The 15,132-nt window shown below is 39.8% G+C and overlaps 1 protein-coding gene across 1 annotated transcript; it reads left to right on the plus strand.

Annotated features, from left to right (window-relative positions):
• Positions 1-11,954: 11,954 nt before the first annotated feature.
• Positions 11,955-14,168, plus strand: LOC127452184 (uncharacterized). The gene is made up of 6 exons (XM_051717490.1): positions 11,955-11,989; positions 12,228-12,316; positions 12,435-12,540; positions 12,727-12,832; positions 13,054-13,109; positions 14,037-14,168. The coding sequence occupies exons 2-6, from the start codon at positions 12,231-12,233 to the stop codon at positions 14,121-14,123; spliced, it is 441 nt and encodes a 146-aa protein (XP_051573450.1). The 5' UTR covers positions 11,955-11,989; positions 12,228-12,230; the 3' UTR covers positions 14,124-14,168.
• The last annotated feature ends 964 nt before the right edge of the window (positions 14,169-15,132 follow it).

Genomic DNA, 15,132 nt, shown 5'->3' on the forward strand with positions numbered 1-15,132 from the left:
GGGAGATAAAGTGCTTGTATTGCTTCCCACATCGAGCTCTAAATTACTCGCCAAGTGGCAAGGACCCTTTGAGGTCACACGACAAGTGGGAGATCTCGATTATGAGGTTAAACGAACCGATAGAGGGGACGCACGTCAAATATACCACCTCAATCTCCTAAAATAAACAAAAAGAAAATTGTTCAGGAAGAATTGGATGCGATGCTTGATATGGGGGTAATAGAAGAATCCCACAGCGATTGGTCCAGTCCAGTCGTTCTAGTGCCTAAGAGCGATGGGTCTGTACGATTCTGTGTGGATTATAGGAAAGTCAACATGGTGTCTAAATTTGATGCATATCCAATGCCTCGCGTTGATGAGTTGCTCGATTGATTGGGCACTACTCGTTTTTATTCGACATTGGATTTGACGAAGGGTTATTGGCAGATCCCCTTGACACCAATTTCCCATGAGAAAACCGCCTTCTCCACACCGTTTGGATTACACCAATTTGTGACACTTCCGTTTGGTTTGTTTGGAGCCCTGGCTACGTTTCAGCGTCTCATGGACCGAATCCTCAGACCGCATTCAGCTTACGCCGCTGCCTATTTAGATGACATCATCATTTATAGCAATGATTGGCAGCGGCATATGCAACATCTGAGGGCGGTTCTGAGATCACTGCGCCGAGCGGGACTCACAGCAAATCCGAAGAAGTGCGCGATTGGACGGGTGGAGGTACGGTATCTGGGGTTCCACTTGGGCCACGGGCAGGTGCGTCCCCAAATTGACAAGACAGCGGCGATTGCGACCTGCCCGAGACCCAAGACCAAAAAGGGGGTGAGACAGTTCCTGGGGCTGGCTGGCTATTATAGAAGGTTCGTGCCTAATTATTCGGACGTCACCAGCCCGCTGACTGATCTCACTAAAAAGGGAGCTCCAGATCCGGTCCAGTGGACGGAGCAGTGTCAACGGGCGTTCACGCAAGTTAAAGCCGCACTTTGCGGGGGGCCGCTGTTACATTCACCTGACTTCTCTCTCCCTTTTGTTTAAGACAGATGCTTCAGACAGGGGGCTGGGGGCCGTACTCTCGCAGGTGGTGGAGGGGGAGGAGCGCCCGGTGCTGTACATTAGCCGTAAGCTCTCGTTAAGGGAAACTAAGTACAGCACCGTGGAAAAGGAGTGTCTCGCCATCAAGTGGGTGGTCCTCACTCTCCGATACTACCTGCTGGGGCGGGCCTTCACCCTCTGCTCGGATCACGCCCCACTCCAGTGGCTTCATCGCATGAAAGATACTAACGCCCGGATCACCCGTTGGTATCTTGCTCTTCAGCTGTTTAAGTTCAAGGTGGTCCACAGACCGGGGGGCGCAGATGGCTGTCGCCGACTTCCTTTCCAGGAATGGGGGGGGGGAGTGGTAGGGGATATGTGGCAGCGGGGGCGTGGTCAAGCATCTCTCCGGAGAGAGAAAGCGGTAAGGGCGCTTACACCTGAGCTAAATTATGTCTAACACCTGTCTCTAATTTCAGTGAGCACAGGGAGAGCGGCATAAATGGAGCCAGACCGCAAGTAGACAAGAGAGAGAGCCTGGGCACTGATTGTGAAGCCAAGAGTCTGTTGTTGCAAAGTTGAGAGTTTATTTGTGAAATAGCTTGTGGATTTTAGACTGCATTATTGAACAGCGCAAAAGCCTTGAAAGACTGTGTTGACTGCAGTAAGGAAAATAAACGCTTACCTGAACCAGGAAAAGCTGCTTCTCGCTTCCTCTTTACAAACACTTTTTTACATCTCTGCCTGGATTATACCTCCCTCATTATTCTGCATGGATGGCCAAAAAAATCATAAAAATAGGTATGTTGCATTGTCACAAGAAGCACTCTGTGTCTCACAACACATCTGATTCTATTGACATTGTCTTATTGTTCAGGGGTACAAACAGGAACAAAATTAAGTATGTATAAACAGGAAAAAATGGCTTTTTGGAACAATAAAGTATGTTCAATTCAATTTCCACCCTATCTGGATTCTACCTCTCTGTTCATCTGACTGGATGCCCAAATATGGCCACTTGCTTGTTTTATTATTATTATTATTATTATTGTGTGTGTGTGTGTGTGTGTGTGTGTGTGTGTGTTTATATGCATTTGATGTACGTACACTGTTCATGAAAACCTACTCGTTAATTGAATTTTATAATTGAATCTGTATATTTATGTTTTTATCATCCCTCTAATCATTTAAACGCGTTTATGAGCTTTTATTAACCACAGTTTAGTTTCGTTTAAAATTACTAGAATTTTTTTTCTTTTTTTATTTGATAATTATTTGTGTATTTTTATTAAGATATTCAATTATTACTCTTCATTGTGACATTATGTAAGGAGTCTACATAAATATTTTATGTAGAGTTTAACATTAAATAAGAAAAATACATGGGTAGTGATATCACATTCTTCACATTTGGTATAATAAACGAGTGTTCAATCTTTTTATTTTGTCCAATAATAGCTACATTAACGAGTATTTCTCATAATTATCTATTGGATGATGTATCTGCATACTACACTTTTATTTCAATAACACTTAAAAGGTAAATAATGTCAGCATATTTTTCAACAACTAGCCTACAGCAAAACAATTGTTTAATCTGCAGAAGTGGAAACCCCATTTGTCCATGCGCCGATGACATAGAGAATCGGCCAATCAGGACTCGGCTTAGGGTGCGATGATGCATGTGCAGAAGAGGGGGTGCTGAGCGGTACCCCGAAGAAACCCATGAAGGTAATCATACAGTTAAATAATTAGGCTACTATCTTTAAGAATGACAAATTGTGAACGACATTGCAGAAATGTACTTAAGATGTAACATATTTCGTTTTAGGAACAACAAGTGTTTCTCTCTCTCTCTCTCTCTCTCTCTCTCTCTCTCTCTCTTAATCGCAGGGTAATATTCAGGTGTTAACAGCAGAATGTGAAGAAATCGAATACCCCCTCGAAATTGTCACTTTGAGAGGTAAATATTTTTCCATTGTCACTTTCATTGCATCAGAATTATAGCCAGACTTACACAAGGGGGTGACGAGGGTTGCTAGAAACACAGCATCTTTGGTAAAAATTAATTTTATGAAACATTTAGACAGTTTGTAAACAGTGTGTTTGAAGGTAATTATATGTTAAGTATACTTTCTTATACCCAGTGTACTCACTAATCCCCCTACCCTTTCAAAAACTCTGCCAACCTACCCTAGTCATACTTTTTCTGTACATGATATTAGTCCACTTGTAAATCTTAGATCAAAATAATACTTATATCAATAACTTTAAACTAAAATTAAAGAATTGTTCAAATGTTTCTCTGGTTTGTTATATTCACATTAAGAGATTTTCACATTTAAATGCCCTGACAGGATCACTGTAGAGCAAGAAGCTAAGTATTTATCTGTGAAAGTAATTAGAAAATGACCAGAAATCAAATCTGTTCCAACCAACCTCAATCTCTCTTACTTAGTCAATTTTTCTCTTTTGGTCTATAAAATATGGATCCCGCATCATACCGTGGTATTGTGACCTACAAAACAGGTGGTGGTTACCCTCAAGGATTGTCCAAGGATCAAAAGTCCAATTTTAGAAAAAAAGAAAAGAAAACAAAAGCTGCTCTTTATGACATTGAAGGTGAGTAAACTTAATCAAACAACTCTGTTAAAATGTTATTATTATTTTGTAAACCATTTACAGAATAACAATATAGCAATATATTGGGATAACATTTTTTATTAAAGGCTACATTAGTCTTTCATGAAGGCCTACTGTTTTAATTTAATTAATCACTATGATGTCATTATTGATAATTTACCAGGTTTATTCAAATGACCTGACGGAGATGTTTAGTTTACCATCGCACTATGTTACAAATGTTGGCTTGATTATTTCTAAAATTGATTGTGGTACTAATTATACATTGTGCAGTACAATCAAACTTATTAAACAATTTAGGGAATCTAGTTTCGTGACTCTTGGGAAAAAAAGACATTATTTTTTAATTACAAAAACTGGATAAAAAGGAAAAAAAGAAAAGAGTAATATATCAACTTTTTGACTTATCTAGCATAAAGTTCAACTTTAAGATTATTTTTTTTCATTCAAAATGTGTTTATAGGTAAATATTGAATTGCACAGATATATCTTCACCTATGTGTCATTGGAAGTGAAGTTATAATTGTATTTGGTCATAAAATGAACCACTTTATCTTAAACGTAGCTAAATATCTTACATTTAGATGGCTGGAATCAGCACTGTCCCCTCCCCCTTTGTTCATAAGTAAGACCTGCCAAACAGAGTATACTGAGTAGTGTTGTATTGGAGTACAGTGAATAGTGCCCTACTCATGCAAGGTTGAACTGTCGTTATCAGTATAAGCATAAAAACATGGTAGCAAATGTTCCTTCTACAGTTTTGTTAGCTTTGATTCAGTCAAAAAACTTAAACAGAGCCGACAGATTACTAGACAGATTGCTTATTGCAGTTTTATACAGTCATATTTACAAAATAACAGAAATTGCAAAAAATGAAGTGCTATATTGTCACACATATTTGAAAAATGTAAGATTTTATAAGAAGGGGAAGGTGGATTAAGATGTCCACTGAACCTCATCTCAACATATTGAAGTGGTTATGCTCTTTTTTTTTTATTTATTTATTTATTTTTTTTATCTCAAACAATTGGTTTTATCAGCTGATTCAGCCATGCCTGTTTTGCCCAAGCTTTCAGATTAGAGCTCCAGTGAGAAGCCCCATTATAGCCCACTTAAAAAACAAACAATTAAAAAAGCAAATAAATTATGAAATATTTTAAATGATATCATAAAAAATGTTTAACATTGGTTACCAATAGTAATAGTAATAATAGTACCAATAATACTTCTTTAATAAATGTTATCAAATTACATATAACTGCATAATGCGTAATACTACTTCATCCTTTTATTTGAAGGCTCCAGATTGCAGTTTAGTATTAATAATGTGCATTTACATTGAAACTTAATCATACAATCAAACAATTAGGCAATTCATTATGACAGATTGAAACAGATCTAATAGTTAAAAAAAATATTGTCTCTATTTGTCTAGTTTTTACAGAGGAATGACATGTTATACATTCTTGATGCTTTAATCCCTTATTATTACTACTACTACTACTACTATTAATAATAATATTAATAATTAATTTATTAAACTTATCTTGCAGATGGTGAGCTCTACTATACTAGATATAAAGGCACTTCACGTAAACTCAAAGTGAAGGTTGTTCGTGGTGCAGAGGATGCAAACAAACGTCTTTTGGAGTCCCATGCTAGCAACATTGGCGCACATTGTGGACAGAAAAAACCAAAGATGCTATATCAAAAAGATTTTACTGGCCAGGGATGTCAGTAGATCTTGACAAATGGGTAAATACACAATTAAAAATGTTTATCAAAATTCATAAAAATTAATAAAATCTTTATTCTATCTTGTAAAATGTAAACTGTTCTCCTTTTTATTCAGGTGGCTGAATGTGTGTCATGTCTGGCTGCCAAAGCATCAATTAAAGAAGTACAATTTACACCTATACATGTAAATGTCTCTCTCTCTGTTTCTTTCTTTCTTTCTGCACCACCACCGATTGACATTCATAATGCTCTAATAAAATATACAGGTGCATCTCAATAAATTAGAATGTCGTGGAAAAGTTCATTTATTTCAGTAATTCAACTCAAATTGTGCAACTCGTGTATTAAATAAATTCAATGCAAACAGACTGAAGTAGTGTAAGTCTTTGGTTCTTTTAATTGTGATGATTTTAGCTCACATTTAACAAAAACCCACCAATTCACTATCTCAAAAAATTAGAATATGGTGACATGCCAATCAGCTAATCAACTCAAAACACCTGCAAAGGTTTCCTGAGCCTTCAAAATGGTCTCTCAGTTTGGTTCACTAGGCTACACAATCATGGGGAAGACTGCTGATCTGACAGTTGTCCAGAAGACAATCACTGATACCCTTCACAAGGAGGGTAAGCCACAAACATTCATTGCCAAAGAAGCTGGCTGTTCACAGAGTGCTGTATCCAAGCATGTTAACAGAAAGTTGAGTGGAAGGAAAAAGTGTGGAAGAAAAAGATGCACAACCAACCGAGAGAACCGCAGCCTTATGAGGATTGTCAAGCAAAATCGATTCAAGAATTTGGGTGAACTTCACAAGGAATGGACTGAGGCTGGGGTCAAGGCATCAAGAGCCACCACACACAGACATGTCAAGGAATTTGGCTACAGTTGTCGTATTCCTCTTGTTAAGCCACTCCTGAACCACAGACAATGTCAGAGGCGTCTTACCTGGGCTAAGGAGAAGAAGAACTGGACTGTTGCCCAGTGGTCCAAAGTCCTCTTTTCAGATGAGAGCAAGTTTTGTATTTCATTTGGAAACCAAGGTCCTAGAGTCTGGAGGAAAGGTGGAGAAGCTCATAGCCCAAGTTGCTTGAAGTCCAGTGTTAAGTTTCCACAGTCTGTGATGATTTGGGGTGCAATGTCATCTGTTGGTGTTGGTCCATTGTGTTTTTTAAAAAGCAAAGTCACTGCACCCGTTTACCAAGACATTTTGGAGCACTTCATGCTTCCTTCTGCTGACCATCTTTTTAAAGATGCTGATTTCATTTTCCAGCAGGATTTGGCACCTGCCCACACTGCCAAAAGCACCAAAAGTTGGTTAAATGACCATGGTGTTGGTGTGCTTGACTGGCCAGCAAACTCACCAGACCTGAACCCCATAGAGAATCTATGGGGTATTGTCAAGAGGAAAATGAGAAACAAGAGACCAAAAAATGCAGATGAGCTGAAGGCCACTGTCAAAGAAACCTGGGCTTCCATACCACCTCAGCAGTGCCACAAATTGATCACCTCCATGCCACACCGAATTGAGGCAGTAATTAAAGCAAAAGGAGCCCCTACCAAGTATTGAGTACATATACAGTAAATGAACATACTTTCCAGAAGGCCAACAATTCACTAAAAATGTTTTTTTTTTATTGGTCTTATGATGTATTCTAATTTTTTGAGATAGTGAATTGGTGGGTTTTTGTTAAATGTGAGCCAAAATCGTCACAATTAAAAGAACCAAAGACTTAAAGTATTTCAGTCTGTGTGCATTGAATTTATTTAATACACGAGTTTCACAATTTGAGTTGAATTACTGAAATAAATGAACTTTTCCACGACATTCTAATTTATTGAGATGCACCTGTATATATATATATACACATCCCTTTGAACTTCTGGGTATGGATCCAATTGGGAAACTCTCCCTCACAGACAGTGGCCATTAGTATATATGTGTAATGATTGATTATTTGACCAAATGGCCACAGGCATATCCACTTCGATCTAAGTCGGCAGAGGAGGTCACAAACTGCATTATTATGTTTTTTTTTTTTATCAGTTTGAGGCACCAAAATGTATACTCACAGATCAAGGGAGGGAGTTTGTTAATTAGGTAAGTTGAAGTTGTACACTGCTCTACAATAACAGCATATACAAGTGGTAAATGTAACTCCAAATGCTTTTGTTTTTTAAATAATTTTACCAGAATTAATCATACAATTTTCTTTGTAATGACAGATCAACAAAAATGTGTCCAAAATTCTCGGAATCAAAAGGAGTTTGTGCTCACCTTATCATTCGCAGATAATGGTCTTGTTGAAAGGATGAATGGGACAATACAGAGATACTGTACTATAATTATACATCCGATTTTATACATGGGTACTTTGCTGTATTGGCATTTGGACCAAAATGATACAAAATGAATGTTATATTTACACTATGGATGTTAAAACCATTTTAATGTATTAAAAATTTTATAGGGCTCTCTGCAAATTAGTTAAAAAAAAACCCCAAAGCAGTGGGATAAACATCTCGATGCTGCCATGTTCGGACTTAGGACCGAAAAACAGATGACCACAAAGTTTTCCCCCTTTTACATGATGTTTGGTCAAGAGGCACGATAGCAGTCTGAGGTCCCTGAACATTTTGGGGTGGGTGTGCATTGTCTTTTGTTGTTTTGTTTCTTTGTCTTGCATTCAGTGTGAACTTATCTACATGAATTTGAGATGCACAGATATTTTAAATTAGAAATCAAGGAAATACATTTTCTTTTTTCTTTTTTCAGATCGACAACACTGTTGAAGCTGTCATGGGGATTGAAGAAATGACAGAGGGTGTCCTAAAGCTTGATGAAGTTATTCAAACTGCCCTGACCCACACTGCTCAGGTCCAGAAACGAATGTACAAAAAAGACAAAAAAATCACAAAAAACTAAATTCTCTGTGGGTAACAGGGTTTGGAGGTTGAATGTTCTGAGCCAGCAGAGAAAAGGAGGAAAACTGCATCCCAATTTTCTAGGCCCTTACACTGTTAAAACCATAGAAGGGAAGAGTGCTGATCTGGCAGATGAGAGAGGGGTCATTTTTCCAAAAATAAATATTGACCACTTGAGGCTGCATATTGAGGAGACTCCAGGCATTCCTCACAAGATTGTATCTGGGACATCCACAGCAACATCTCTGCTGCATCACCTGTAACCTTAGCTGCAAATGTGTTATCACACACAACCTCAGCATCATCAGTGCCATCACCCACCACCACAGTATCATCAGTGCCATCACCCACTACCACAGCATTATCACCACAGAAATATCAGTGCCATCACCCACCACCTCAGCATCTTCAGTGCCATCATCCACCACCACAGCATTATCAGTGCCATCACCCACCTCCACAGCATTATCACTACAGAATCATCAGTGCCATCACCCACCACCTCAGCATTATCAGTGCCATCACCCACCACCTCAGCATTATCAGTGCCATCATCCACCACCACAGCATTATCAGTGCCATCACCCACCACCACAGCAACCTCAGTGCCATCACCCACCACCTCAGCATCATCAGTGCCATCACCCACCACCTCAGCATCATCAGTGCCATCATCCACCACCACAGCATTATCAGTGCCATCACCCACAACCACAGCATCATCAGTTCCATCATCCACCACCACAGCATTATCAGTGCCATCACCCACAACCACAGCATTATCAGTGCCATCACCCACCACCACAGCAACCTCAGTGCCATCACCCACCACCTCAGCATCATCAGTTCCATCATCCACCACCACAGCATTATCAGTGCCATCACCCACAACCACAGCATCATCAGTGCCATCACCCACCACCTCAGCATCATCAGTGCCATCATCCACCACCACAGCATTATCAGTGCCATCACCCACAACCACAGCATCATCAGTGCCATCACCCACCACCTCAGCATCATCAGTGCCATCATCCACCACCACAGCATTATCAGTGCCATCATCCACCACCACAGCATTATCAGTGCCATCATCCACCACCACAGCAACATTAGTGACATCACCCACCACCACAGCATCATCAGTGATATCATCCACCACCTCAGCATCATCAGTGCCATCATCCACTACCACAGCAACATTAGTGCCATCATCCACCACCACAGCAACATTAGTGCCATCATCCACCACTACAGCATTATCAGTGCCATCACCCACTACCTCAGCATCATCAGTGCCATCATCCACCACCACAGCATTATCAGTGCCATCACCCACAACCACAGCATCATCAGTGCCATCACCCACCACCTCAGCATCATCAGTGCCATCATCCACCACCACAGCATCATCAGTGCCATCACCCACCACCTCAGCATCATCAGTGCCATCATCCACCACCACAGCATTATCAGTGCCATCATCCACCACCACAGCATTATCACTGCCATCATCCACCACCACAGCAACATTAGTGCCATCACCCACCACCACAGCATCATCAGTGATATCATCCACCACCTCAGCATCATCAGTGCCATCATCCACTACCACAGCAACATTAGTGCCATCACCCACCACCACAGCAACATTAGTGCCATCATCCACCACTACAGCATTATCAGTGCCATCACCCACCACCTCAGCATCATCAGTGCCATCATCCACCACCACAGCATTATCAGTGCCATCACCCACCATCTCAGCATCATCAGTGCCATCATCCACCACCACAGCATCATCAGTGCCATCACCCATCACCTCAGCATCATCAGTGCCATCATCCACCACCACAGCATTATCAGTGCCATCACCCACAACCACAGCATCATCAGTGCCATCACCCACCACCTCAGCATCATCAGTGCCATCACCCACAACCACAGCATCATCAGTGCCATCACCCACCACCTCAGCATCATCAGTGCCATCATCCACCACCACAGCATCATCAGTGCCATCACCCACCACCTCAGCATCATCAGTGCCATCATCCACCACCACAGCATTATCAGTGCCATCATCCACCACCACAGCATTATCAGTGCCATCATCCACCACCACAGCAACATTAGTGACATCACCCACCACCACAGCATCATCAGTGATATCATCCACCACCTCAGCATCATCAGTGCCATCATCCACTACCACAGCATTATCAGTGCCATCATCCACCACCACAGCATTATCAGTGCCATCATCCACCACCACAGCATTATCAGTGCCATCATCCACCACCACAGCATTATCAGTGCCATCATCCACCACCACAGCAACATTAGTGCCATCACCCACCACCACAGCATCATCAGTGGCATCATCCACCTCCACAGCATCATCAGTGCCATCATCCACCACCTCAGCATCATCAGTGCCATCATCCACCACCACAGCATCATCAGTGCCATCACCCATCACCTCAGCATCATCAGTGCCATCATCCACCACCACAGCATTATCAGTGCCATCACCCACAACCACAGCATCATCAGTGCCATCACCCACCACCTCAGCATCATCAGTGCCATCATCCACCACCAGAGCATTATCAGTGCCATCATCCACCACCACAGCAATATTAGTGCCATCACCCACCACCACAGCATCATCAGTGCCATCATCCACCTCCACAGCATCAACAGTGCCATCATCCACCACCACAGCATTATCAGTGCCATCACCCATCACCTCAGCATCATCAGTGCCATCATCCACCACCACAGCATTATCAGTGCCATCATCCACCTCCACAGCATCATCAGTGCCATCATCCACCACTACAGCATTATCAGTGCCATCACCCACCACCTCAGCATCATCAGTGCCATCATCCACCACCACAGCATTATCAGTGCCATCACCCACAACCACAGCATCATCAGTGCCATCATCCACCACCACAGCATTATCAGTGCCATCATCCACCACCACAGCAACATTAGTGCCATCACCCACCACCACAGCATCATCAGTGCCATCATCCACCTCCACAGCATCATCAGTGCCATCATCCACCACCACAGCATTATCAGTGCCATCACCCACCACCTCAGCATCATCACTGCCATCATCCACAACCACAGCAACATTAGTGCCATCACCCACCACCTCTGATGTGGCTGCAATACCTTTCACCACAGCTGCAACTGTGTCATCCCCTACCACCTCTGCAGCATCTGCAACATCTGTAACTTCAGTTGCAACCATGCCATCACCCACCATCTCTGCCACAGAACGATCATCTATAACTTTAGCAAAATCTGTGCCTTCTCCCTTCAGCTTATCAGCAGTTGTGGAATCAACCACCACCACAGCAACAGCAGTACAGCACAACCTCAACAGCATTTGTCTTGCTTAAGGTCATAAATGCATACATGTCTAAAGAACAAGCATTCCAAACTGACTCATTCGAAATGACAAACATCAGGAATGGAAAAAGATCCAAACTAAAGGTTAGTTTATTCAGGTTTATTTATGCAATTTTGAAATGTAGTACAGAAATGTTTTAATACTCTTTCTGAATTTCAGGTTGATCCCACAATGTACAAATATCTAATTGGCATTGTGAATGACAATCACCACTTGACAGTTGTGGTAAAAACAAAACATTTGACTTTACATGTAAATAAGACACTTGCAAGGTTTCTTAGTACAATACAGATAATGAATTATTAATAAGATTGTATAACCTTTTATAGTGATTTTTCTAAAACCTTGTGATGTACATTGAATTTACTTAATGAATAGAAATTGTTGATTTAACGTAATATAAAGTGCAAAGAAGTATCCTTATCTCCAAATTTTTTATTTTCTACATTTAAAAACTTAAAAGATTATGCTGCCATCCCAAAGGAGGGCTTTGTCCCTTGATCCCATGGGAGAAATTTCTTCAAATCTGAAAAGGTGCCAGGATGTTACAAGGTACCAGATGTTATTCAACTACAAAATGTGCTTTTAATGTGCTACATTTTTTTTTTTTTTTTAAAGTAAAATCAGTTGTGTTTCAGTGTCAGAATAATGATGATTTGTATTTGTTAAGGGCTTTTTTGCAACACAAGGGATGCAATGTGTCAAGATGGTCTTGCAGTACGCTGCCTCACCCAAAGCAAAAAGATGGCACATCATGTGGTGTCTTTGCTTTGAAAGTAAGTGATGTAAAATAGCTTTTTTATGCTATCCTCCTAAACTGACAATGTCCTCAAGTGTGAATTTGGAAAACACAATGAAGACAAATGATGGCATATATGGTCAGTTGATGTGTAATATATGTTTGATTTCTCTATATTATAAAATTGCTTGATTGCTTCTTTTATTACTTTGCTCTTTTTCAGTTTGCAGAATTTGTACTCAGAGAGGAGCCAATTGTTTTTCTTAATACGGCAGAGGGAGTGGAAGAATTGAGGAAAGCAACAGCTGTCACTCTTCTACAAAACAGTGGTATGTTTAATGTAATGTTTTTGCATAATATTTGATATAACACTTTGATTTTCCAGTCTGCATAGGTTTGTTTAGAAAAAAAAAAAAAAATGCACATTTTTATTTTAAAAGGATGCAAAATTTATTTTAAAACGCATTGTGTACATTGACTGATTTAGATCATTTGTGTTACTGTTCTCACTTAATTTTTTTTTTGTAATTTATTTTTTATTTTTTTATAGATGACCTTAGCCAGCTGAGCCATGCCTGTGGAGAAGAAAGTGGAGATTATAACTGGGTAAGTAGTTACAAACTGTTCAGTGTATATCTTTAAGGGCTCAATCACTGAAGATGTGGAGGGCCCTTATTTTTGCTGGGATTATAATTTATTATTATCAGTATTATTATTATTAGGGTTTATTATTATTATTATTGTTATTATTATTATTTTTATTTTCACAGTTTTGTGTGCTTTTGAGGCGCTTAGCATGCTTAAAAAGTTGGCACACATATCTGGTGGGGCTTTTTAGTGCCACTTTTTGACTAAAGTAGTGGGGTCAGTTTCACTTACTTGGTACATAGATAGTTCCCATCAAGCTGGACAACTTTCATCAGGATTCATGTGACTGGCATCAAATTTGGGCAACATTATGCCAAGACATTGTAGATGCTAAATTGTGAACAGATTTTTGATATATTGAAAGGTGTTGCGATGGCGAGGCAATATACCTTAGTGGCATAAATATGACATAAATGTGGGTATGGTGGGTCAAGGCCATAGTGCCTCCAGCTCATGAGACACTTCATATAGACTTTGAAAAAATCAATCCCTCTTATATATACATATATAAAATTTGATGAGGTAAAGGGATTTTTTATATCTTCAATTATATTATTATAGCCCCATAGTTAAATAATAATATTCTTTTTTGGACTGCTCAAGGGTTTTCCAACACACGTATTACATTTGCCACACATATCAAAGTTGTTAACCATAATGTCTGAGCAGAAGGTAAGACACCCCTCCCAATTTTACTTGACCAAATGCATGTCCATCATGCATTGTTTTTCAAAAGCCAACAGGTGGAAATGAACCCATGGTGCTTGGGACCATCACAGCTATGTTTCAGTATTGTTCACTCATTTCATCTAGAGCAATTTCACTAACAGTTATAGTGTGTCTCTTTTTATTGCTGAAAGATAATAAGTTATTGCTTAATTTTAGATTGCCTGTGACTCCTGCAATCGTTGGTACCACCAATCATGCGTCCAGGGGAAATCAAATGTGTATTTTCTGTGTGCTGCCTGTTAAAATTCTGCTGACATGAAGAACACATACAAAGATGCTTGTGTAAATGACATAAAAAAAGAAAAAAAGAAAACAGAAAGAAAGAAAGTTTTTTTTTTGGTGGTTTCTTGTTAATTTGATACCCTTGTTTTCATGAGTGGTGGTGGCGTAGTGGGCTAAAGCACATAACTGAAAATCAGAAGGTTGCTGGTTCAATTCCCACAGCCATCACCATTGTGTCCTTGAACAAGGCACTTAACTCCAGGTTGCTCCAGGGGGATTGTCCCTGTAATAAGTGCACTGTAAGTTGCTTTGGATAAAAGCATCTGCCAAATTCGTAAATGTTATTTCTGTAAAATAAACATGTCTATTTATTTATTGCGTTACATTGTACATTGTTCAAACACTGGATGCTATTTGTAAATTAGGATATTTGTACATTTCTTTTTATTTCTTCTGATGTTTATTTAATGGGAATGCTTGGGCAGAAAATACCTTCTTCAGTGTTATTGGCTAAACTTGTTTGTTTGTGTTTTTCTCTCTCTCTCTCTTCAATATATTTATCTGTGAAATTTGTTTATTATTTATTTGTTTATTATTAATATTTATGTTATTTTTTCAAACACTGAAAGCTATTGTAAATAAAAAAAATTCTACATGTTGATAAGTATTTTGTTTCTCCTGAAAGTGGGATAATATTAAATGTTTGGGCAGAAAATAACCTCTGAATAATATGTGTTTAAGTCAGAAGAATCGAAAGTGTTATGGAACATACAGTGCTTCTTGTGACAATGCTACATACCTATTTTTAAGACTTTTTGGACATCCATGCAGAATAATGGGGGAGGTAGAATCCACGCAGAGGTGTAAAAACTTTTCCTGCCTAGATAATACCCCCCTGAATAATGTAGGTGTTTAAGTCAATAGAATCAAATGTGTTATGGGACATACAGTGCTGCTTGTGTCAATGCACTGTACCTATTTTTATGACTTTTGGGGCATCCATGCAGAATAATGTGGGAGGTAGAATCCA

This window comes from Myxocyprinus asiaticus, chromosome 14 (assembly GCF_019703515.2).
Source record: "Myxocyprinus asiaticus isolate MX2 ecotype Aquarium Trade chromosome 14, UBuf_Myxa_2, whole genome shotgun sequence".
Classification (NCBI taxonomy): Eukaryota; Metazoa; Chordata; class Actinopteri; order Cypriniformes; family Catostomidae; genus Myxocyprinus; species Myxocyprinus asiaticus.

Excerpts from the sequence above, each read along its gene's own strand:
- LOC127452184 (XM_051717490.1), top strand. The coding sequence starts at position 12,231 with ATGCTGCCATCCCAAAGGAGGGCTTTGTCCCTTGATCCCATGGGAGAA. Across the intron at positions 12,541-12,726 it reads GTGGTGTCTTTGCTTTGAAA|TTTGCAGAATTTGTACTCAG; the intron begins GTAAGTGATGTA and ends GCTCTTTTTCAG. Across the intron at positions 13,110-14,036 it reads AAAGTGGAGATTATAACTGG|ATTGCCTGTGACTCCTGCAA; the intron begins GTAAGTAGTTAC and ends GCTTAATTTTAG.